Genomic DNA, 26,818 nt, shown 5'->3' with positions numbered 1-26,818 from the left:
AGCTTTTGTTACCTCTGCCTGTTTCGAAGCATTTACTGAGCGTGTCCTTGTACAGAAGACATGAGAGAAAGTTAACGGTGAGGGGTTCATCAGGTTTCAGAGTACACAGCCCGAGACAATTTGACGATATCCCCTCCCGTTTACAGCACTCTGAGTGGTTACGACCATCTGGAAAAAGAACACTGATGATGCCAAAAAGATTTATCTTCATTCTTATAAATGTATACATCATTTTTTTTTATATTGGTTTTTCGCTTTTTGCATACAAAGATTTTATTGTTACCAGTCAACAAACAAGAGCTGTCACTGTATGTGAGGAATGCCCCCGAATGTGACATTGACCAATGAACAAGGTCAGTACATGAAAAGTTGATCTTACCTCTACGTCTCAAATCCATATGTCAAGTAATTTTAAATTGCCTCTGAACATAAAAAAATACCACCCATACTTGACAACCTATACTCTATGTCCTTATATGCAGCATTCCATTGTGAAAAGACACCTTCCATTGTGAATAAACACCTAAGTGTGACCTTGACCTAAGAGGTAGGGACACAGGTCTTGCACGCGACACGTCGTCTTTGTATGTCAAACATGTGGCAAGTTATTTTAAAATCTGTCCATACAGGAGAAAGTTACAGGCCGGGCATGACAACCTATACTCTTTGTCCTTATATGCAGCATTCCATTGTGAATAAACACTAAGTGTGACCTTGACCTAAGAGGTACGGACATGGGTCTTGCACGCATGAAGTCGTCTTGGTATGTCGAACACATGTGGCAAATTATTTTAAAATATGTCATACAAGGGAAAGTTAAAGCCCAGACACGACAACCTATACTCTATGTCCTTATATGCAGCATTTCATTGTGAATAAACACCTATGTTTGACCTTGACCTTAGAGGTAGGGACATGAGTCTTGCATGTGACACGTCTTCTTGGTATGTCCAACACATATGGCAAGTTATTTTAAAATATGTCCATACAAGGGAAAGTTACAGCCCGGACACGATAACCTATACTCTATGTCCTTATATGCAGCACTCCATTGTTCCATTGTGAATAAACACTAAGTGTGACCTTGACCTAAGAGGTAGGGACATGGGTCTTGCAAGCAACACATCGTCTTGGTATGTCAAACACATGTGGAAAGTTATTTTAAAATCTGTCCATATAAAGGAAAGTTACACCCCGTACACGACAACCTATACTCTATGTCCTTATATGCAGCATTCCATTGTGAATAGACACGTTAGTGTGAACTTGATCTTAGAGGTAGAGACAAGGGTCTTGCAAGCGACACGTCGTCTTGGTATGTCAAACACATGTGGCAAGTTATTTTAAAATCTGTCCATACAAGAGAAAGTTACAGCCCGGACACGAGTTATTGACCTGGACACATGGACGGCAGACAGACGGACGGTGCAATTTAAACATGCCCTCCTTTGAGGGCATAAAAATACATTGAAAATAAGTATTCATTTTAAATAAGTATTCGTTGCTGATGACACAAGTGAAAACGATTGTCACTCTAAAACAATTCAGCTTCCTTACACAGTGATAAACATTTCACCTTATAAGTTATGATACATCTATTACGTAGCATAAACAATTGCAGAACTGTTCTACCTACCAGAGCTACAGTACACCATTTCTTCGATGGCGTCGAAACAAGCGATAGCAGTACCCGTAATGGCGTTGATGTCCTTAATACGAAACTCGTGGCTACACAACTGCAGGCATTCAGTTCTTACCCCTTTCTTCTTGCAGCATTCTGTGAAACAAACATACAGTTTCAGTATGTGTTAGGACTTAGGATTATTTTAACACATGTTGCTATGTGAATAAAATCCTTTTTTTTAAGTTATAGCCAAGGTAGAAGTTTTTGCCCCCATAATGCTATGTATACGAAAGACAACAACACCAATAATATGAGTCCATGTCAATTTATTGCTTGATTTGTTTTTATAGACCAGCTTATGAATAATGATGAAAGATGACAATGATAATGATTCAGATATAACCTGAAGAACAGAGGATCAATATTCAAATGAATATTGTTAATAACTCAAAGGTCAAGTTTTGAATGAAAAATTTAGTTTGTCGTCTGCAACACACATTTTGGCTAACCTTAGCAAACCAAAATAATAATAAAAAAGTTATTATACACTTGACTGCTTAAAAAACACTTTTATTTAACTTTAAAAGTAAGAATAACAATCTGTACTCACCTGTTTCATTAAATGGTTTTGAAGCAACAGGCTCATCTGAAACAAAGCCGATATAACTACAATTTATGCCAGTGCCAGGAACATAACCATGTCACAGCATTATGAGTGCCAGGAACATAACCATGTCACAGCATTATGAGTGATTGGATTAAGCTTAAGTGAGAACCTTTTAAAATAGAATTCAACAAATGGAAAACATACTTCTTGTAGTTAATATGACTAGAGTTCCTAACCAGGGACCCTTTATATGTAAATGCATCTATCAGAATATAACATATTACCACTCAGTCAAACTCCTAGCATGGTCACCTTAACATGTAGGTTAACCTATCAGAGTATAACATATTACCACTCAGTTAAACTCCTAGCATGGTTACCTTAACATGCAGGTGCATCTATCAGACTATAAAATAATACAACTCAGTTAAACTCCTAGCATGGTCACCTTAACCAAAAATTGCATCTTATAAAAGATATATACACCTTAATTGTACCTAACAGGATGTTATGTAAAGTCATTGCTCCTAATAGAGCAAAACACATCATTTTAAGTACAACTAAAAGAGTACTCTGAACAATTACATTGATCACTATAAACACTCCCTACACCTTTCACAGAATCAGAGATCCTGACAGGGTTACCTACCATCTGTGACGATGACCAGTATGACCTCTGGTAGACTGGAGCCTTTACCATTGACAGTGGAGACAGAAATGTCGTATATCGTTGCGGCATCTAGACCTGTGATCATGTACTGGGTTCCTAGCGTCACATTCGCCTGGAATATGACAGTCAGAGTGAGACTGAGTTTGCATAATAATAATAATGAGATTCCATAATTTCAACATTCTACAATTTAGTTTGTATCAAGAAGTTAGTCATATCAAAGTTGTAATATCATTCAGAAATAAAATAAAATATGGTATAAAATCATTCTTCCAATAACGGCCAATACGTGTTAAAAATAAAGTGTAAATAATCTGTTAATAAACATCCCAAATTCAGACTGCATCAGTGTAAAAACTAATATACTTAAATGTTTAAATGACTCCCTTAAAAAGATAGATTCAGCGTTGGATATATTACATAAAATATTCCGCTATATTACATAAAATATTCTGCTATATTACATAAAATGTTCCGCTATATTACATAAAACATTCCGCTATAAGCCAGCACAACTCACAGTTTGCCAGTAAAGGTTGTCTGTCCCGGACTGTCTCCAGGCCACGAGGTAGTACTGACCAAGGGCAAAGTCATCTGGGTTGCTCCAGGCAACAGTCACGGCATTATGGGTAATGGACCCCGGAACAATGTGAGTATTCTTCGGGGAAGACGGCAAAACACCTGTAAACAGGACCATGACATTATGCTACTGACTAAAGATTTACCTCGGTAATTTTGCAGCTTTGGAAGAATAAAATCAGAGATTGGGCTAATTTTGACATGTATATCTGTGCTATTGAAAGCTTGTGTCATTCTTGCCAAGAAAGCCTCCAGAAAAACAATCAATAAAAATGTTCATTTTAGGGATGTGGCTTGTTTGCTTTGAGTGTTAAAAATTTCAAATGGTGCTGCTTTAGCAGTTACACGTATCAATTGTGACAAGCGCATATGCACGCTGCTCATTGACAATTAAAATGACAGCAGGAGTAGTATAACATAATGCAACACAGCCTCTGGTGTTCAATGCCTTGATTTGATTGGCCCGTGTAAGTGAATACTTCCAATCTACCATCTGTGTATGTTGAAGTATATGCTTTACAAGAATCAAAGTATCACAGGATAATTTTACACCAATAAACTTGAATGCATTGTGATGATGGTCTTGTAGTTTTCAGTTACTTTGATCTTGACAAACATACAAAGGTTTGCATGAATTCTTGATAATGATGTTACCCACTGTTCAGAATTCTGTTTTATAGCATTTTCAGAAGAACTCGGGTCCGAGTTTGGTACAGGGTATGCAGAAGCGCTAAATTTGGCATTGTTGGATAGGCAGATTCCTACAGAAAGTTTTGATAGAATTTGTTATTCAAGATTAAGGAATAAAATTAAGGGAAATTTGTTATAAAAGGAGGTGGGGGTTGCTGAGGTTGGTTACACCCTCCTTTATGAAAAAGAAAAATGAGTTGGGGTTGGGCAATATATTGAAGTACAGCATGTTTTCATTTTATTATAGGATGCGGTATTAACCTTGACCTTTAACGGGGTGAAATGTGGCCTTTAAAGGTTAACAGGGTTTGTCTAACATTTAAAAAAGTGGTCAATAGGGCTATACAAAGCTTTTTTCTTTATTTGTTGACCTTATGACCTATTTTTCGACCTAAGGAGACCCATAAGTAACCTTGTCTTACATTTATTGATACACGTGGACACTTTCTGATCAACTTAATAAATATCATGTAGAAATTGTAGCAACACAGGGACAAAGTTTGATCAGAAGAAACATAACTTTAAAATGTTGTATCCTTCTATTCACTGTTTTGAGAAGAAATCAATACAAAAATGTTTTATCTGTTTATTTTGATAAGATTACAATCTCTTTTTTTAATTTTTCTGGTTTTCTTTTAAATAAAATATATGCACACATCGCATTGAAATATCTCTTTCATTTAAAACAGATTAAGTTCAAGTTATCAATATATGGACATAGTTACTGTAGTGTATTTCACTTTCATCATGATAATGTTAATTTGCACCTATATGTATTTGTGGTGTAAAATAAGTAACTACTGTATAATTACCAGTATGATAAATATCATTATAAATAACATTTCAACATGTTTGTTAGTTTATGATTCAAATTTTATCAGTTACTTGTTCACATTCAAACCAAATACATGGTCAACATTAATTTAATCCTATAACTACAATCAATACAAATATTCACATAAAGTGGAGAATCTGATTCACATTTCAACACATCTCGATAACTACAATGCTTTCATAACGAATACTTCCAACAATGAGACTTGAGATGCGTTCACTGAACAACAATGACCGGGGGTAGAACATGCCAATAGCCCCCCCAAACCCAAAGGCCACTGTGGCAAGCTTCTGTCTTCCCTCTCTGTCCACCTGTACCACAGTGTCAGACATTAACCCACACACAAACACATGGCCACTAGGGCTGACACATACTCCCTTGGGTAATAGTAGTTCAGGATCTAGTTTTGATAATACTTGACCATTTCTATCAAGGGTAATTAATTGATTGTCAGTCTTTGTTGTTATATAGATTCTCTCCCCATCAGGACTGATAGCACACCTGAATAATACCATGCATTCTTGTATAACCTTTACAAGCTGTCCATCCATTGTGTACTGGTAGAGGCCAGAGCTGGAGCAGATATACAGCTGATCCTGGTGGTGGGCAATGGAGATACAGTCATGGTCTGTAGAGAACTTTCTTGATACCTGTAACTGTCTTCTGGTCACTGTAAGGATGATAATCTCATGTGTTTTATTATCGTTACTGGTAACTAAAGCAACATCACTGCCAGTTGTGTTGCACACGTCTCGTCGAGTAGCAGGAAAATCAAGGTGAGCAGTGACCTTGTACTTCATGTCTAGAAGCTTCACTCTCCTGTTGTTCACGTCAGCAATAACAAGGTCTCCACTGGGCAGCTCACATATACCTACGATATTGCATTTTTCCTTATCTTTCTTTATTCTAACACTGTATCTCTTTGACCCTTGACCTTTGAACCCATAATCAATATCTAACCTCTTCGCTATGGAAATCACTCTTTCAGTGGCTCCAAACACTTGCATGTTCCTGAGAAATGGCATTATGGTGTCATCAGGCTTAAAATGTAAGGCTTCTTCTGGCTTTCCTTGTATTTCGTGCACTAGATTCTGGGCTTCAGTCAGTTTTGTCTGACATTTCCTATGTCCAACGTAACAACTGGTCTCCTTGTTTTTTCAAGTTATCTGCCTGAACTTGTCCATCATGGTTTTCAGTAACTCATTCATATGAGCACAAATTTCAATGTCATCTTTCAAACTCCTCTCTAAATGCTTCATCATGCTATGTAACTGTTCAACTGTTTTTTTCTCAAGCTTGTCTAAGATCTGGTTTAACTCTTTACAGAGAGCTTTGATTTCAGCCAAGATGTTCTTGTATGAGTCCATCAGAAAGGCTTTGTCTTCCAACTTGGCATTTTTTAGCTCATCAAATCTGCTCCTCATCTTGTCCACTGCTGCTGGCAGCTGCTTGAATTCTTCTGTTTTTAGAAAGCCTCTGGCCAGTTCCAGCAAGTGACTTATACTGCTACATAGCCTGAAAATGTACATGTACACTTAAGATGTAATATTCAGTGCATAACACATAAATGATAAGTGTTTTGTCAATTAATACCTTGTATATATGCTAGTAGAAGTTTCATGAAAGAAAAAAGTAATACTAAAGAGAAAAATGTATTATGGTCTTTTATTTGATGAATTTAGTCAGTTAAAAATTATAAAAATAAAGACTGATAAGAAAATTATTGAATACGATTTATTTTATACTTTTCCAGGAAATATTTTCACTGCTCTTATACAATTTAGTTCAAAAATTGCTTATTAAAGGCAATATAGTACTATGTTCAATATCACTGGTTGTTTTAATTAATTGACGTTGGTCACTTGGTGAAATCAATTTTGATCTTACTATAAAAATCATCGACTATCCTCTTTTATATCCATCAAATGGGACTTTTTATACATGTATTGCCAATAATAGACTGCTGCAAATTTCACCAAAAGCAAGAGGTTGATTCATTTATATAAAAAATGATAATCACCTGTGGTTAACGGCCACACAGACATGGCAGCACAGTTCCTGATGGTCATCACAGTGGACCTCCAGCTTGTTACCATGTTGGTCACATCTGTCCATGGAGAACCTCTCCCACTTCTGGATGTCTCCACGCCCATACACAACATGTTTCTTGAAGTACTCCCCATGTATCCTCACACACTTGTCACACAGATAATGGTCACACTCTGGACAGAAGTGCTGGGCTTCAGTGTTAAAGTCATTTTCCTCACACTTGGAACAACTGTAGTCATGAATCAGGTCAGATCCCTTGTAAATTGATGAACCTCCAAACGCCATTTTGTTTTAAGATTTGTCCATCTGACATCAAACTTGTCAAATGACCGTTGAAACTAGAATACGGTTATCAGCACTATCATATGACTAGTGCATGTAGATAGAACATCGCCAACTGTCAGGCGCATTCAGTTGTGTTTAATCAAATCAACCTCATACAATGGTACCAAAGAGGAGCATTACTACTGTAGAAAACATTTATTTAGCAAGGGTTTATGAAAATATTCACAATGTTTGTCATTTTCACAGTAACTACAGTAATCACAAATTGTTCAGGTTGAGAAATTAAATTCTAGTGTAAACTATTGAATAAACATATTTCGAATAATAAAATTTTAGTCATGAATTTTGAAAAAAATCTAAACTAAAACTTGACCCTGACTTTTGAATTAATTACCCCAAAATAAAAAGGGGTCATCTAGTGAATACTGACCATGACCAATGACGATACAAATGACTATTAATAGTTTTATTACCTGCTCCCTCGTCCACACAGGCTGATATGATTGGCATATACTGGAGACAGGCAGTGAGGTCCCATGTAAGAATGTACTGGCCTGAACACAGCGGGAGACACTTTGACGGGATGTTCATCTGATCACAGCAAGGGGTGTGATTACCCTGGCCTGCAGAGAATGAAAGAAATCAGGGATGCCATATAGACTGCATGCAACAAATATTGGATGTTCAGAGGTGAACATAACATGTGACCTACCAAGTACAAATACCTGGATATGGGCTGTATTCCACAAAGTGTGTACATTCATAGATATGCATAAAAGCAAAAAGTATACAATGACATATGGATGATAGGTTTAGTGGACATAAAAGCAACATGTCCAGTGTACAATACATATGAATGATATGTAAGTGGAAATAAAAGCAACATGTCCAGTATACAATACATATGTCGGATATGTTTAGTGGACATAAATGCAACATGTCCAGTATACAATACATATGTCAGATATGTTTAGTGGACATAAATGCAACATGTCCAGTGTACAATACATATGTCAGATATGTTTAGTGGACATAAATGCAACATGCCCAGTGTACAATACATATGTCGGATATGTTTAGTGGACATAAATGCAACATGCGCAGTGTACAATACATATGTCGGATATGTTTAGTGGACATAAATGCAACATGCCCAGTGTACAATACATATGTCGGATATGTTTAGTGGACATAAATGCAACATGTCCAGTGTACAATACATATGTCGGATATGTTTAGTGGACATAAATGCAACATGCCCAGTGTACAATACATATGTCGGATATGTTTAGTGGACATAAATGCAACATGCCCAATGTACAATACATATGTCGGATATGTTTAATGGACATAAATGCAACATGTCCAGTGTACAATACATATGTCGGATATGTTTAGTGGACATAAATGCAACATGTCCAGTGTACAATACATATGTCGGATATGTTTAGTGGACATAAATGCAACATGTCCAGTGTACAATACATATGTCGGATATGTTTAGTGGACATAAATGCAACATGTCCAGTGTACAATACATATGTCGGATATGTTTAGTGGACATATATGCAACATGTCCAGTATACAATACATATGTCGGATATGTTTAGTGGACATAAATGCAACATGTCCAGTATACAATACATATGTCGGATATGTTTAGTGGACATATATGCAACATGTCCAGTATACAATACATATGTCGGATATGTTTAGTGGACATAAATGCAACATGTCCAGTGTACAATACATATGGATGATATGTTTAGTGGACATAAATGCAACATGTCCAGTGTACAATACATATGGATGATATGTAAGTGGACATAAAAGCAACATGTCCAGTATACAATACATATGTCGGATATGTTTAGTGGACATAAATGCAACATGCGCAGTATACAATACATATGTCGGATATGTTTAGTGGACATAAATGCAACATGTCCAGTATACAATACATATGTCGGATATGTTTAGTGGACATAAATGCAACATGTCCAGTGTACAATACATATGTCGGATATGTTTAGTGGACATAAATGCAACATGTCCAGTGTACAATACATATGTCAGATATGTTTAGTGGACATAAATGCAACATGTCCAGTATACAATACATATGTCGGATATGTTTAGTGGACATAAATGCAACATGCCCAGTATACAATACATATGTCGGATATGTTTAGTGGACATAAATGCAACATGCCCAGTATACAATACATATGGATAACAAGTTTAGTGGACATAAAAGCAACATGTCCAGTATACAATGACATATGGATGATATGTTTAGCAAACTTATATGCAACATGCCCAGTATACAGTGACATATAGATGATATGTTTAGTGGACATAAATGCAACATGTCCAGTATACAGTGACATATAGATGATATGTTTAGTGGACATAAATGCAACATGTCCAGTATACAATACATATGGATGATATGTTTAGTGGAAATAAATGCAACATGTCCAGTATACAATACATATGGATGATATGTTTAGTGGACATAAATGCAACATGCCCAGTATACAGTGACATATAGATGATATGTTTAGTGGACATAAATGCAACATGTCCAGTATACAATACATATGGATGATATGTTTAGTGGAAATAAATGCAACATGTCCAGTATATAATACATATGGATGATAGGTTTAGTGGAAATAAATGCAACATGTCCAGTATACAATGACATACAGATGATAGGTTTAGTGGAAATAAATGCAACATGTCCAGTATACAATGACATACAGATGATATGTTTAGTGGACATAAAAGCAACATGTCCAGTATACAATGACATACAGATGATATGTTTAGAGGTCATAAAAGCAACATGTCCAGTATACAATGACATGTGGATGATATGTTTAGTGGACATAAAAGCAATAAACCCAGTATACAATGACATATGGATTATATATTAAAGGTAGCATAGAGGTATCCAGCCCAGCAGTGGTATATGGGTTGTATATTAAAGTGTGCATGTTCAAAAGTGTACTGTATACAAAAAGTAGCTTACCCAGCACACACTGGTATATGGGTTGTATGTCTGTGTAGCATGGTAGGAGCTTGTCAGCTAGGTGAGGTCCCCCGCCGTAATACAGCAGTGTTGGGTCACAAAACTCGAGGCAGTTTGCATTTACACTCTTACTCGCACAGCAATCTGGCAACAGACAAAACTACAAATAAAGAATGGTTTTTCCACCAATGAGGACTTAATTACTAACTATTTATCAATTTCTTTATACAGGGTTCATACAGCCAAACTTGAAAAAAATAAAGGAGTTTTAAAGGAAGCGTCAAGGACCTCAATTCAATTTTCAAGGTATAACTGGTAGTACACGCAGGCAACTAACAACTTTGCTTTGTTTTCCCAACTTTGCTTCAAATTTCATCCCAGACTCACCCATTGATCTAGTGTCAATAACTTTAATGCAATGTTGACGCTTTGTTTTGTGTTTATTTTCGTGGTCAACTTTTGAACTAGCAAAACCAAAAGCCAAGAGCCACTTTAAGGGCAAAACAAAGAAATTTAAGAGCTACTTCTGAAAAAAAAATAAAAAAATTTAAGCTTCAAGGCAAAATTCCAAGTAGTTTAGACTTTAGGGATTTTTTTGGCAAATTTCAAGGAATTTTCATTGAGCAGCCAAAATTCAAGTTTTTGCAAACCCTGTTATAACTCAAATGATACTAAGCCTTTGATCACCATTAACTTAATTTGTGAATCTTGAAATAACATTTTTATTTAATAATTGGTACTAGACTGTAAAGAAATCGAATTGCTTGAATCTGTTTCCTATGAAATCACTGTCCATTAAAACAGGCCTCAAGAAAGAGAACCTTAAACTATGTACCTCTTGTGTGAATGGTTACCATAAACTCCTATGCGATCAAACACTACTAGAATACCTACAGTTCCAAATAAACTGTTTTATTGGACTGTTAAAAAAGCACACCAACTTGGCAACTTTAAATTCCTTTCACATGTATTTCTTTGTTTACACAGACCTTGTTCTATGAAATTATTTTTATCAAATCTTTTATATACTCACAGTCTTTTTTTTCTGTTTCCTTGTCAAGGCATGTGTTTCACATTATGACCAATGCTTACATTTATGTAACGTGCAATGTTAGACAAACATCAATAGATCCCTTCAGAGAAAAACATGTTCGACCCTGAAGGGGTCCACTGGTCATTATATACATTAACTTCTACAATGTTATTGTGAACCTACATCCGCCGCCTACAGCGGACCGTTACATTACTTTCCCCTCTGAGAAGACCCGAGTCTTGGACTGGGAATCTTATGGGTAAGGCAACTCTGTTCCAGCAGTTGTCAATATCCCACCGCTGCCACCATTTGTAATGTGCGAGCCAACAAACACCATCAGATCCCTTCAGAGAAAAGCATGCTCGACCCTGAACGGGTCCACTGGTCTTTATATACACTAACTTCTCTATTTACACAGAGCCCGGGTTTTGCTAATTTGCATATTACCAACCAAGTTAACAACTGTTATATGAACGTACTTCCGTTTTAACGGGATGTTATTGTGAACGCACATCCGCCGCCTACAGCGGACTGTTACACTATGAACGCACATCCGCCGCCTACAGCGGACCGTTACATTTATATTAAATGTTCACATTCCACAGATAGTCAAAAAACTCAAGTGCTATACTGACCTTTCACCTCCATAAACTTCTGCCCAACGTTAACAGGCTCTGAAACCATTTAAACAACATGATTAGATTTACAATCATAGTTTTGTTCACATAACAAAGAGTGCACTATCAAGTTGAATACATTGAACAGTTTTGAGTAATTAATGGCCATGGTAAAAGTTTGTTAGCATAAAGCTATGATAGTACCACTACCTTTTTCTTAAAAAAACAACAGATAAACTAAAAATATATCATAAGTCCCATTAAAAGTTCAATTAATCACACTCTTATTGGCCATAATTAAGTTTATTGAATGCAATATGCAATGTAAGTAACACATTTTATAAGGAACACACATACAAATAGAAAACAATGAAGCAGATGTTTGCACTAAGGTAAAATATTATAATAAACAAGAGGTGTTTGTAAAAGTCTTTTGGCATTAAATGTTTGTCAGTTAATTTAAGGTAATGCCCAACCTTCCTTCCAAGTTTGATGATAGTAGGTATATTCAATGACCAGTTCTAAAGGTAGTTATAAGTGTCCAGTAAAACATGTACTTCTGACAGCAGTGACGAATAAGGGCAATACAGTTAAAAAGACATAAAAATAGCTTCTTAAGGTCAACTTCCCTACCAAGGATGTGTCCATAGAACAAGCATACTCTAATTACAAATTGGACAAGGTGTTTGTTTCAATGTCACTGCAACTATGAGCTATCACTAAGTCTTATTGACATTAAAATCAATATGGGTCATCTGCTGGTCATGACCAACCTCTTTACCAAGTTTAATGACCTAATAATGCACTAATGTTTTCTAGTTATTAATCAAACAATGTTTGGTATATTGATATATTGTTAACTCCCACGATTACTCTAAGATTTGACCTAATGACCTACTTTTAGACCCCATATGACCCACTTTCCAAGCCTACCAAGATTTCATCGAGGGAAATATTTTGACCACAGTTTGAACAGAGTTTGATCAATCAATTGTTTGGACATGATTTTGACATAGTGACCACTTTCTGACCTCATGTGACCCTGTTTCAAATTAGTCAATGACTTTATCAAGGAAAATATTCTGCTTAAGTTAAAAATAGCCTAGATATATTTGCCTCTTGTATATTCCCAATATTTTTTCTAAGGTTTGACCTAATGACCTATTTTTTGACCCCATGTGACACACTTTAAAAATTTAGTGAGATTTTAACAAGAGCAGTGACAGACTGCCATATCCCCCGGCTGAATAAAGAACAGCATCAACTTTGCCTTTTGACAAAGGATTCCAATGGACATAAACAAAGCACAATCACTCAAAACGTATTTAAGTTCCTTTGCACTGCACTTCTCCTTAATGAGATATATCTGTATATAAAGTTTGAAATAATACCTCAAAGACTTTTCACAAAACTATGTCACAAAACTAGAAGACATGTATAAGTATAATTTTAGATGCTGATTTGCTGTACAAAGATCAAACTACAATCAATTTTTTTAAAAGCCTGTTACCTCTTATCATGACTTCAAGCAGATTGGAGGGTTGACTGGCCCCGTATTGAGACACAGCAATCACACGTATCTCGACCACACTGTTTTGTTCCATGCCCGGAATAATGTGGTACTCTTCTGCAATATCACTCACCTGAAACATTGAATGACTGGAGATTGGTTTCTAAGGAAAACATTTGTCTCCAACCCCTAATATGCCCATTGAACATGAACTTCGTAAATATCACAACCTGCAGAAGAAAGTGTGGAGGACAAAAAAACAAAGGGAGATAGTTCAATACTAATTAATGTAGACAAATAATAAAGGCTAAATTCAAATCGGTCATCGACAAGCCGAAACGGTTTGTTTTATGTCAAGCACCAAACCTGCTCAAGATAATTACTTATGTGAAGCACCAGTAACAAGAAAATGCAAAATAATCTGTAGAAGTAATTTGATTCAAAATATTATGACAAAATCCAATATTGCCACCAGTCAGCCATTTTGAATGTGATTGGAAAATATTTGGTTTAATGCACTTCTCATACTTTGATATAAATCAAGGTAGAAATAAATCCATGAAATCATGATATTACCTGCAGTGCACTATAATATTAAGGGCCATTATTCTGTAAAAAAAATACCAGATCAAAACACACTTTGACATCCAACCATCCAGACAGACAGACAAGGGAGAACTGTTTTAGACTGACATTGGTCTTCCAGTAAGCTTTTCTCCCCAACAATATCGTGGGTTCTAGCTTCATCGGATGCATTCAAAAAGGGCACTAGAACAGGAGAAGAGGCTTTCTACCAAAGAAACAGTTACAAATTAGAAGTTCACTGAAGCTAAATTACATTTCAGTAATGCACGAACCAAAATAACTATTTATCCTGTAACACTTACATTAATGGCTTTGAAGTGTTGCTGGCCTTGTTTTCGGTACTGTATCTTGTAATGGTCAACAAGGTCCGCATTTTCCAGAGGTGGTTTCCAAGACACAACTATTTGTGTTTTTATGGAAATGGCTGATACTGAGGTGGGTGGGCTGGGCAGTGTGGCTGGAAAATTCAGATTCTAGTCATGTCTCATTTTAATGGATTTTATTTAAAACCCACTTAAAATGAATTGAAAAAATATAAAATAATCACTTATTTATATGAATTATATTCTAGAAATAAAAAAGTGTTACTACTAGTTGCCGTACATGCATTTACTTCATTATAAGTAATTTTGAGTTTGATCATTACTTACTGCATGTATATTTAAATTCAAACAAAAGATTTTAATCAAACATAACCCTGGTATAGCAACTGAGCACCACTGATGGAAGATTGAAAAAAATGTGTTTTAAGACAAAAAGCTTGATTAGTAATGACTGGAAAGTAAAGACAAACATTCTGACCTGAAAAGCAGATAAAACATTTATGAGACTGTTAAATAGGAAACAACAAAAGGGGTCATCTCTGGTTAGGAGAAACCTACCACTTCAATTCCCTGGTCCTTGGTCAAACCATTCTCAAGTTGTGCTGACTAAGCTTTCATAAGGCTGATTACTGTGGTCTTGACATTTTTACCTACTGGGGTCATCTATTGATCGGCAGCCAATCAATGAAGCTCAACTATCCTATCTCAAACATTTCTGAAGTTCTGATAGGATTGATGAGCATTACCTTTGACCAACTAACTTGAGGGTCAGTTGGTGGAAACGGGTAACCTACCTCTAAAATTTCATGGTCCTAGGTCAAACCATTCCGGAGTTATTGTGTGGACAGGACATGGTCCAACGACAGACTAACAGGAAGTCAGACCATCTGACTGACCAACCTACCTGCATTTGCAAACCTACATCTATATGCCCCCTTTTAAAAAACGAACAACATTATTTTCAAAAGAGGGCATTAAACCAATCACAGCTTACATTGCCCAACTTTGAAGCACTGCACCAGGGCGAGGGCACTCAGAATACACTCGCTGAAGTCTGCACCCTCTGCTTCACCCCATCCGTCACATAAACGTTGGCATTTTGGGCTTAACCCACTCCGAATGCAGCAACCCATGTGGTTCCTTCCATCTATAACAAACATTCAAGGCATTGTTTATTCAACAAAGATGTAAATAATATTTGTTACTGGATATTCTGTAGTCATGAAGGGATACTGAGTTAGCTTATATAGCTATGAAGGATGATGTAATGACTGACATGAAAAGTTTGACGACAGGGGTTTGAAATTCTATTACTACATATCAAAAAAAGACATGTGGTTAATTATTTCAATAGTTCTAGCCGGCTATATACCTTGAGCACATTTCAGCACTTTCACAAGATTATTCTCCATACATGTGCTGTTCCCTGCTATTGTTGCCATTTGCATGATTGGTGTCACTGTGCGACACATGGGCAATGCGCACGTCTCCACCCCACTGGACACACAACAGTCTGTAACATAGCACCATGCAAATTCCAAACTGACATGAAGCTGAAATAAGATTATGTCCACCTTTGGCTGTTAATTGGTTGTTTGACAGAATCAATTACAAGTCCACATGTGTTTGATAAATGGGGAATCCTACATCTTTTAACTGTTTAAATGTTTTTGAAAAATCCAATTAAAAGTGGTTTGGTGTCATGTCATTTATCAAAATTCAAATTTAAACTGTAAAGTGCAATTGTACTTGTATCAAACAAAAGTATCAGAGCATAGTTAAAGTTAGCTTAAACATCAATCAACATCTAACATAACGAAGGAAATAAAAATAAATTATAAGATCAGACGTGATAACCCGAAATAGATATTATAGTTTATATGGCATAGGCGGAAAATATGATGTCATTTTTGGCTAAAAATAGAATAGCAGTGCTCCTGATCTTACAATTTTAAAGGTATACTGTTCATGAAACGTTTATGGTACTTAATACTTCTTTATCATAAATATTATTTTTGACATAATGCCAAACAGTTATAAAAATAAATTTTACTATAAACCTTGCTTACTGCCTGTCAGGGTTCATATACATGTTGTACAAAACAAAACAAATTATCTCACCTGTGACATCAAGCTCAGTGGGCGGTGGCGCTGTTGGAGAGTCTGAAATATACAAGCAATTGATTCAATGGGAAGAGGAAATAAATTGGGTTGGGTGTTGGAATGTGCTGTGACCTGTCTCTGTGTGTGGGACTGCTGGCATTGGTGGTGTACTGACTGTTGGGGATCTTGTCTGGGGTCGGTTGTGAGCTGACTGTTTGGGATCTCGTCTGGGGTCGGTTGTGAGCTGACTGTTGGGGATCTTGTCTGGGGTCGGTTGTGAGCTGACTGTTGGGGATCTTGTCTGGGGTTGGTTGTGAGCTAACTGTTGGGGATCTTGTCTGGGGTCGGTTGTGAGCTGACTGTTTAGGATCTCATCTGGGGTCGGTTGTGAGCTGACTGTTGGGGATTTTGTCTGGGGTCGGTTGTGAGCTGACTGTTGGGGATCTTGTCTGGGGTTGGTTGTGAGCTAACTGTTTTGGATCTTGTCTGGTGTCGGTTGTGAGCTGACTGTTGGGGAACTTGTCTGGGGTCGGTTGTGAGCTGACTGTTGGGGATCTTGTCTGGGGTTGGTTGTGAGCTGACTGTTGGGGATCTTGTCTGGGGTCGGTTGTGAGCTGACTGTTGGGGATCTTGTCTGGTGTCGGTTGTGAGCTGACTGTTGGGGATCTTGTCTGGGGTTGGTTGTGAGCTGACTGTTGGGGATCTTGTCTGGTGTCGGTTGTGAGCTGACTGTTGGGGATCTTGTCTGGGGTTGGTTGTGAGCTGACTGTTGGGGATCTTGTCTAGGGTCGGTTGTGAGCTAACTGTTGGGGATCTTGTCTGGGGTCGGTTGTGAGCTGACTGTTTGGGATCTTGTCTGAGGTTGGTTGTGAGCTGACTGTTGGGGATCTTGTCTGGGGTTGGTTGTGAGCTGACTGTTGGGGATCTTGTCTGGGGTTGGTTGTGAGCTGACTGTTGGGGATTTTGTCTGAGGTTGGTTGTGAGCTGACTGTTGGGGATCTTGTCTGGGGTTGGTTGTGAGCTGACTGTTGGGTATTTTGTCTGGGGGTGGTTGTGACCTGACTGTTGAGGATTTTGTCTGAGGTTGATTGTGAGCTGACTGTTGGGGATCTTGTCTGGGGTTGGTTGTGAGCTGACTGTTGGGAATTTTGTCTGGGTTGGTTGTGACCTGACTGTTGAGATTTTGTCTGAGGTTGGTTGTGACCTGACTGTTGGGGATTTTGTCTGGGGTTGGTTGTGACCTGACTGTTGAGGATTTTGTCTGGGGCTGATTGTGACCTGACTGTGGAGGATTTGAGTTGGGACTTTAGGGGTTGGCAGTGAGCTGACTGTTGGGGGTTGGGTGTGGGACAATGGGGTTTGGCAGTGACATAACTGTTGGGGGTTGGGTGTGGGACAGTGGGGGTTGGCAGTGACTTGACTGTTGGGGATTGGGTGTGGGACAGTGGGGGTTGGTTGTGAGCTGACTGTTGAGGATTGGGTGTGGGACAGTTGGGGCTGGCAGTGACTTGACTGTTGGGGATTTGGTGTGGGACAGTGGGGGTTGGTAGTGACTTGAATGTTGGGGATTAGATGTGGGCGGTGGGGGTTGGCAGTGACTTGAATGTTGGGGATTGGGTGTCGGACAGTGGGGGTTGGTAGTGACGTGACTGTTGGGGATTGGGTGTGGGAAAGTGAGGGTTGCCAGTGATGTGACTGTTGGGGATTGGGTGTGGGACAGTGGGGGTTGGCAGTGACTTGACTGTTGAGGGTTGGATGTGGGACAGTGGTGGTTGGCAGTGACATGACTATAGGGGGTTTGGTGTGGGACAGTGGGGGTTGGCAGTGACTTGACTACTGGGGGGTGGGTGAGGGACAGTGGGGGTTGGCAGTGACTTGACTATTGGGGGTTGGGTGTGGGACAGTGGGGGTTGGCATTGACTTGACTGTTGGGGGTTAGGTGTGGGGCAGTGGGGGTTGGCAGTGACTTGACTGTTGTGAGGTTGGGTGTGGGTCAGTGAGTGTTGGTTGTGAGCTGACTGTTGGGGATTGGGTGTGGGACAATGGGGGTTGGCAGTGACCGTACTATTGGGGATTGGATGTGGGACAGTGGGGGTTGGCAGTGACATAACTGTTGGGGATTGGGTGTGGGGCAGTGGGGGTTGGCATTGACTTGACTGTTTGGGGTTAGGTGTGGGACAGTGTGGGTTGGCAGTGACTTGACTGTTGTGAGGTTGGGTGTGGGACAGTGAGTGTTGGTAGTGACCTGACAATTGGGGATTGGGTGTGGGACAGTGAGGGTTGGTTGTGAGCTGACTGTTGGGGATTGGGTGTGGGACAATGGGGGTTGGCAGTGACCAGACTATTGGGGATTGGGTGTGGGACAGTGGGGGTTGGCAGTGACATAACTGTTGGGGATTGGGTGTGGGACAATGGGGGTTGGCAGTGACTTGACTGTTGGGGATTAGGTGTGGTACAGTTGGGGTTGGCAGTGACTTGACTGTTGGGGATTGGGTTAGGGACAGTGGAGTTTGGCAGTGACTTTACTGTTGGGGTTGGGTGTGGGACAGTGAGGGTTGGCAGTGATGTGACTATTGGGGGTTTGGGGTTGGACAGTGGGGTTTGGCAGTGACTTGAATGTTGGGGATTGGTTGTGGGACAGTGAGGGTTGGCAGTGATGTGACTATTGGGGGTAGGGTGTGGGACAGTGGGGGTTGGCAGTGACGTGACTATTGGGGATTGGGTGTGGGACAGTGGGGGTTGGCAGTGACCAGACTGTCAGGAGTGGTGGTGTACTGTGGGGATTGGCAGTAACCTGACTGTTGGTGGTTGGGTTGTTAAAGTTAATTGACTTTGTCCCATGACTTACCTACAATGTTAATGTGGTGGTTTAAGTCAACTGACTCTCTACTCTGACAATGCTACAACATTCTTTTGGTGAGTTACTGACTGTCTACACTGATATACTGGCAATGTTAAGATTGTTGTTTGAGTTAATTGTATGTCTACACTGACTTACTGGCAATTTCCAAGATGGTGGTTGATATAAACTTACTGTATACACATTTAAGTCATACTGACAATGTTATGGTGGTGGTTCAAGTTAACTGTCAAAACTGACTTACTGACACTGCTAAGGTGAAATATTAACAGTACATATTGACAATGATAAGGTTTTGTTTCGAGTTTAAAGGCTGTCTACACACACTAAATTACAATTTTAATTAGTGACAATGTTAAATTGATGGTTTCGGGAATGTACTGTCTGTACTTACTGCTAATACTAAGGTGATGGTTGAGGTAAAGTGACTCCATCAAACCCTGGACATAACACCGGTACGTGCCTCTGTCAGAAAGCTGGACTTTGTAGATAATCAAATTCCACTGGTTGGTCGCATCTGTAAATAACAGCCAAACATGCACAGACAACTTTCCCTGATTTTTAAGAATTACTGCTTGAGAAACTGTTAATTATGAAATCAATATAATTGTACTACAGTATACATAAATGTTTATGAATATCAAACTTTTCCTTATCTTATAAGAGGTGGACACCTTTACCACTGAACCAATATAACCATTTCCCCTTGATGAATGAGTAAATTTCTCAAACTGTTTTGACATACCAACTATGAAATGGGTGCAACCCACCCCCAAACAGACCCCCAAATCCCTCCACCCCCACCCCCCTTAAGACACCATTGACCACCGAATCCCTCCACCCCCATTCCCCTACAGACACCACTTAGCCCTGATTTTCTATATCCCCAACCCCCTACAGACACCACTGACCCCGAATTCCTCCACCCCCATCCCCCTACAGACACCACTTACCCCCGAGTCCCGCCACCCCAGACCCCCTACAGATGCCACTTACCCCCCCCAAATTCCTCCACCCCCACCCTCCTACAGACACCACTGACCGCCGATTCCCTAAACATTGACAAAAGATACTGACCACAGAATCCCTCCACCCTCATCCCCCTTCAGACACCACTGACCCCGAATCCCTCAAACCCCACCCCTCTAGAGACACAATTGACCACCAAAACCCTCCACCTACATCCCCCTACAGACACCACTTACCCTAGAGTCCCTCCAACCCCACCCTCCTACAGACACCATTGACCCCCCGAATCCCTCAGCCCCTATCCCTCTACAGAAACCACTGACCCCTGATTCCCTACACATTGACAACAGACACTGACCCCAGAATCCCTCCACCCCCACCCCTCTACAGACACAACTGACCACAGAATCCCTCCACCCCCACCCCCCTACAGACACCACTGACCCTGAATCCCTCCACCCCAACCCCTCTATAGACACAATTGACCCCCGAATCCCTCAACCCCCACCCCTCTTCAATCACCGCTGACCCATGGAATCCCTCCACCCCCACTCGTCTACAGACACCACTTACCCTAAATCCCTCCACCCCCTCCCCCTACAGACAATCCCTCCACCACCACCCCTACACACAACACTGACCCGACAAATCCCTACATCCCCCACCCCCATCAGACACTGACCCCCAAATCCCTCCACCCCACGCCTTTTTTCCCAATGATTTCTTACCCTGTGGAGAATTTATGTTGTACTTGTCACTGGAGGCTTGAAGGTCTTGGCCAATGGAGATCGTTACATTGTGATCCACAAACTGCCACACAACCTGAAGATCACAAAATGTGGGTTGGTTCATATTATCAATCTAATAGAACAAAGGGCATCATAAGCGAATATCAATGCTCATCTGCCTTAGGAGATGATCAATAGCTTCACATGTGTTTTGTCACTGGTTACATGTTTCAAACAATTATAGTGAAGGTTTTATTGTTAAAGGCTGAAGCTGTCGCATAATGAAACAAAAGCTTTGAGAATACCTTGTAATTTTTTCTTCCTCAAAATAGCTAAGAATTAACAAATATACTTACTAAATTAAATCAACTTTAAGAACATGATCAGCATCAAAAAGATTACCGGGTATTTATAATCAAATTATGATGAATTACTGTAATATCAATTACTTGTTAATTAAATAGAAAAAAGCAATGCTGAGATAGAATATAAAATAAAAAGAATTGCAATGATTTAGGGTTTCAAGGTGTAGATTTATTATTAAGAAACCTCAGCCACTAACATAACGGAAAAGCTGGGCAAAAAAGAAAATGGTTTGGTTAGGATTAAATCCTTTTCAAAAACAGGTAAGGTTGGTAGGCTCTTTTTATTTTATTTTTTTTCCACTTTTTGTAAGATCGTTATTTGTCTTCATTGGAGAATTGTGGTAAAGTAATCTTTTTTTAGGACTTGATTGGCTAAAAGTCATTTTTTCAATTTTTTTTTAAAATGTTATTAACAGTAATTCAAACGTATAAAAAATACAAATGAGTTTGAAGAAATTGATGTTTAAGAAATAACTTCATAAATACAAGCCCTGTTCAGACCCCAAAAGAGATACAGACCTTTTGTGTAGGCCCTAGGTTGTTGACGGTACATCGGAATGTTACTAGACTTCCCGACGCCACTGTTACATCCTGGGAATCTCCCGTGATCTGCTGTCCCAACCCTGAAGCACACAACATGTACCTTTTGTTCTGTTACTGTAGATATCTTAACATTCATGAAGATTTCATTTCTTCTCAATATACCAGTTCCATCTCTCAATGTATGGCTGTTTAGTTTAAACATATTTAATTTTACAACTGTTGTGAAACAAGCTACTGCAATTTATATTAATCACTCTCGTTAGCATGATGTTGCGCAAGAGTTTTGTCTTGTGTTGTGCGGGAAACCGGAGTACCCAGAGAAAACCCACATGTCAGGCTTGGTGACCATACCCAAACTCATATGCAACCAGGCCGGGAATCAAACCCGGGTTGCCTTGGAGAGAAGTGAGTACACTAACCACTGTGCTAACCGGACTGGCTGTATAATGTACAAATATAGACAAGGGACATTCAAAAGGCTGGGGGTTGGGTCTTTTTGAACATATTTTTTTTTGATTCAGTGACTTGAACCAAAATTTATAAAAATGCAGCATACTGTAATTTCTCTGTTAACTGTCAGTCACCATTTTGTTCACAACCTGGGACCAATAACAATCCTACTCCCAGTCACAACCCCCTTTCCTGGTATCTAATTTCTAACATACTGGAGTGTTTTCTATTTTAAATTCATGCATAAATTGATTAAATCCTCATATCAAAATGATAACCAGAAGGTAAAACGACTGTGCAGTATGTAGTCGGGATATCTGCAGATAAATGACAATATACGCATGCTACTCATTGCACTGTAATTTTAAAAAATGGAGTTACGACAGTACTGCATTAAACCCTGGAAATATGGTACGATCTGGTACAAATCAGTAATTGCACTCAAACCTTGTGATTTACATTTTACATCATTTGCAATTCACACTCATTTTGAATAATTTCAAAAACTGAGCTGGTGGGTGCAGTAACCATCACATATATCCCTCTAGCTTAGTGAGTGTAATTATGTAGGTTACACAACACTAATATTGTTAACAACAACTTTTGGTTCATAGGTAACAAAAACACTTTCCCTTGACGCATCTATTGGGACGTATACGGTAATTCCAAATGTGCTTCTGCAATTTGAAATATTTTAATATGTGTTTATATACCGCTACATGTAGCAGTCTAGCATTCTTGGACTAGTTTCAATTTAAAATTGTATACCACAAGTATATTTAATGCAAATTTGATCACATGCATACATGCCATATTTCTGAGAGGCTTCCCAGGGGATTTTTAAGTCTGAATTCCAGGGGATTTTGATATTACACCAGGGGATTTTTATGTGGCGAAAATTTGCGCAATATCTGCATTTATAATATAGGAATAAATACCGAATTACACTCCAATTACAATAATTTTTGTACTGAGTCATCATGGTCCTTCATGGAATTTCACACTCATAATATTATTGATGCTTTCCACTGTCAACCTTAAGCAAGTTTTGAAAAAAAAGGAAAGAAAAAAAACTTTCTTTTTTTTAAGTTCTAGGGGAAATGGATCCCCCGGTGGGGGACCAGGGGATGGGTCGAAATTCCAAGGGATTTTTCCCCCCGCCGGGGAATATGGCATGTATGCACATGTCAATAACTTTCATTCATTTACCAGTGATATTAATCCTTCTAATATCTAAACTAGAAAGACATATATATAATTCTACAGTAATACTAGTGTAGACAGTAAACATTATAATATTTGATATAAACAATACAAAAAAGTAAAGATTTTGTTTATCTTATATTTAATTGAATTGACTAATTACATCATCAATTAAATTTTGACCAAAAATTTATACTTGACAGCACATATAAAATATTAAATAGATTTTTTTATGCTACTTCATGGCTGAATGAATCATGACACAGCAATGTATCACTTTAAACACATGACTTAAGTGAGGAAAACAGTTAATAAGTATTTGGGTAGCTCCTTATGTTACCTGAGTCAATAATACAAGCCAACAGCGTAATTAAGACCAGCCTAGGCATCTGCAACATTGTCACAGTCCACTTGACACACATGTTACACGCTCATCTGCAATACGAGATAGAACTATTATAGTTTGCAACATTGTCACAGTCCACTTGACTCACATATTACACGCTCATCTGCAATACAAGATAGAACTATTATAGTTTGCAACATTGTCACAGTCCACTTGACACACATGTTACACGCTCATCTGCAATACTAGATAGAACTATTATAGTCTGCAACATTGTTATGGTCCACTTGACTCACATATTACACACTCATCTGCAATACAAGATAGAACTATTATAGTCTGCAACATTGTCATGGTCCACTTGGCACACATGTTACACGCTCATCTGCAATACAAGATTGAACTATTATAGTCTGTTACATTGTCACAGTCCACTTACACACATGTTACACGCTCATCTACAATACAAGATAGAACTTTTATAGTCTGCAGCATTGTCATGGTCCACTTGACACACATGTTACACACTCATCTGCAATACAAGATAGAACTATTATAGTCTGTTACATTGTCATGGTCCACCCGACATACATGGTATACACTTATCAGAAATACGAGATGGAACTATTAAAGCCTGTAACATTGCCACGGTCAGCTTAACACACATGTTACAGGGTCATCTGCAAATGAGATGGAACCATTAAAGTCGGTAACATTGCAAGGGTCCACTTTACCCACACATCACTTGCTCATCTGAAATACAAGATGTAACCATCATACCCGGTAGTCTGCAACATTACTACAATCAACCTGACACACATGTTACAAGTTATTTGACTATTATGCAATTGTGATGGAACCATTATATCCTGCAACATTACCAATGACCACTTTACACACATGTTACGCACTCATCTGAAATACAAGATAGATATTAGACTGTAAAACTACCACGTTCAACTTTACACATATATGTAACCACCATAGTCTCCACATAACCGCAATCAATTTAATTCACATGTAACACATTTATCTGAAATACAAGATAGCATCATTACAGTCTGTAAAATTACCATGTTTCACTTGACACACATATTACACCCTTATCTGCAATACAAAATGTAACCATTATAGTCTGCAACATCGACAATTGCCATGGTCAACTTTACACAAACTTTGCAAGCTCATCTGCCATGCAAGATGTAACCATCATAGTCTGCAACATCGGCACCGTTTACTCTTAACACAAATCACACACTCATCCGATATACAAGATAGAACAATTTTAGTCTGCAATATTGCAATGGTACACTTTACATATATGTTACAAGCTCATCTGCCATGCAAGATGTAACCACCATAGTCTGCAACATTGACACAGTCATCTAGCTGTACACACATGTTATTTGCTCACCTGCAATACAAGATAGAACTCTCATTCCAATTACATCACTGAAATGTCAACATGTACACAATTTTACAAGAAATACATGGTGACAGCACTGATCTTCCATACAAGATTAAACTGTACATATTTGTAAATATAATTATTCATTTCACTAAAAACATCTTGCACCTTAAAAGTAATTAAGCACCTGTTCAATAAGGAGGTAAAATAATTGACGTGAAAGATGTGAAAAATGAACTCCTTGTGTATATATCTATATAAATATATATACAGCCATCTTAATCCATTTACTACATGTACTTAAAGTATACAGATGAAGTTGTATTCCATTTCAAGTAATGCATAAAATATGAACTATATATTAGAACACTGAACCTTCAGCCAACAAAGAATAGCATGTGTAAATGATACATTGGCAAGAGTTTATATAAACAGCAAAAATAGAACTTATATATTATGCTTGACTGAGTGAGGTTTTTATGGCTGTTTAAGTTCTTAAATTTCAGTATTGTGATTATGCATTTAACCACAAAATGATGGATGTCCAAATGTTGTGAAACACAAAAAATATACTTAAATGTTTAAGTGCAGTTTTCTTACACTTTTTATATAACTACTAATTGCAGTCCTATATTGTAAAACTTTTAACACAAATATTTAAAAATATATCAAATATCTATAACATATCAAAACATAACTCTTAATGTTCCATTTGTAAATAAGAGAAACTGATCAATTGTATACCAACCATTGAGAAAAAACCTTTAAGCTCCCTTTTAGGATGGATAACAGATAATATTTATCACTACTAATTTAATTTTAATAATAAAATGTCAAAATCACTTTAAATGCTTTATTAACAAACAAACATCACGCAAACATCAAAAACTTGTATAGAGAAAACTTATTTCCTTTCAAACCTCCCCAGTAAGGATTTATTCAATATTTTGTCGTATCATAAAAGAAGTATTGAATTCCCGAGCTTGTGACCGGGTGCCTTGTTATTTGTGTCACGCTTTTGGTTATACTTAGTAATACTTACTCATTCACCAAGATCTCGTCCAAATGTGGGCATTAAAGCTTAGTATCAACACATTAAACCCGTTTACATGTACATGTAGTCTTACCAAATGTAGAAAAAATAGAGAACTTTTTTCAAATAAATCAATTCTCACAATAACACAAATTAAGTTATTGATATACTTTGGTTCAATAGACTATTGACTTGAAATGTTAGCAGTTGCTTTTATGACAAGTGTAATTATTATGAAAAGTTTGATACAATCTTTTTAAGCAAACCCGGATGCTTCTATAACTTGATGTTATTATGATATAATCAATGCAATCAAATAGTATAATTATAAAGCCACTATAAAAAGCTTGGGTTTTGAATGTTAAA

The 26,818-nt window shown here is 38.1% G+C and overlaps 2 protein-coding genes across 6 annotated transcripts in view; both read right to left on the bottom strand.

Moving 5' to 3' along the window:
* LOC128225134 (Ig-like and fibronectin type-III domain-containing protein 2) overlaps nt 1–26,818 on the bottom strand; it is a 50,511-nt gene that overhangs the window by 17,538 nt on the left and 6,155 nt on the right. For 2 of the 5 annotated variants that reach the window (XM_052935171.1, XM_052935168.1), the window contains exons 2-18: nt 24,006–24,100; nt 21,989–22,092; nt 21,105–21,198; nt 19,802–19,924; nt 16,566–16,607; nt 15,817–15,957; nt 15,439–15,591; nt 14,424–14,578; nt 13,537–13,669; nt 12,045–12,083; nt 10,377–10,520; nt 7,813–7,962; nt 3,422–3,582; nt 2,881–3,013; nt 2,235–2,270; nt 1,637–1,777; nt 13–168 (exon numbers count right to left, since the gene is read on the bottom strand). In XM_052935171.1, coding sequence (XP_052791131.1) covers nt 13–168; nt 1,637–1,777; nt 2,235–2,270; nt 2,881–3,013; nt 3,422–3,582; nt 7,813–7,962; nt 10,377–10,520; nt 12,045–12,083; nt 13,537–13,669; nt 14,424–14,578; nt 15,439–15,591; nt 15,817–15,957; nt 16,566–16,607; nt 19,802–19,924; nt 21,105–21,198; nt 21,989–22,092; nt 24,006–24,087 — 1,987 coding nt within the window. In that variant the 5' untranslated portion in view covers nt 24,088–24,100. The other 3 variants (XM_052935170.1, XM_052935172.1, XM_052935169.1) reach the window with 3 other exon arrangements.
* Nucleotides 5,839–7,410, bottom strand: LOC128225136 (tripartite motif-containing protein 29-like). The gene is made up of 2 exons (XM_052935177.1): nt 7,026–7,410; nt 5,839–6,520 (listed from the first exon to the last, which is right to left on the bottom strand). Exons 1-2 carry the CDS (start codon nt 7,337–7,339, stop codon nt 6,163–6,165), a joined length of 672 nt encoding a protein of 223 aa, XP_052791137.1. The 5' UTR covers nt 7,340–7,410; the 3' UTR covers nt 5,839–6,162.

This window comes from Mya arenaria, chromosome 2, assembly GCF_026914265.1.
Source record: "Mya arenaria isolate MELC-2E11 chromosome 2, ASM2691426v1".
In the NCBI taxonomy this organism is placed as follows: domain Eukaryota; kingdom Metazoa; phylum Mollusca; class Bivalvia; order Myida; family Myidae; genus Mya; species Mya arenaria.
This window is presented reverse-complemented; position numbering and strand designations above follow the sequence as displayed.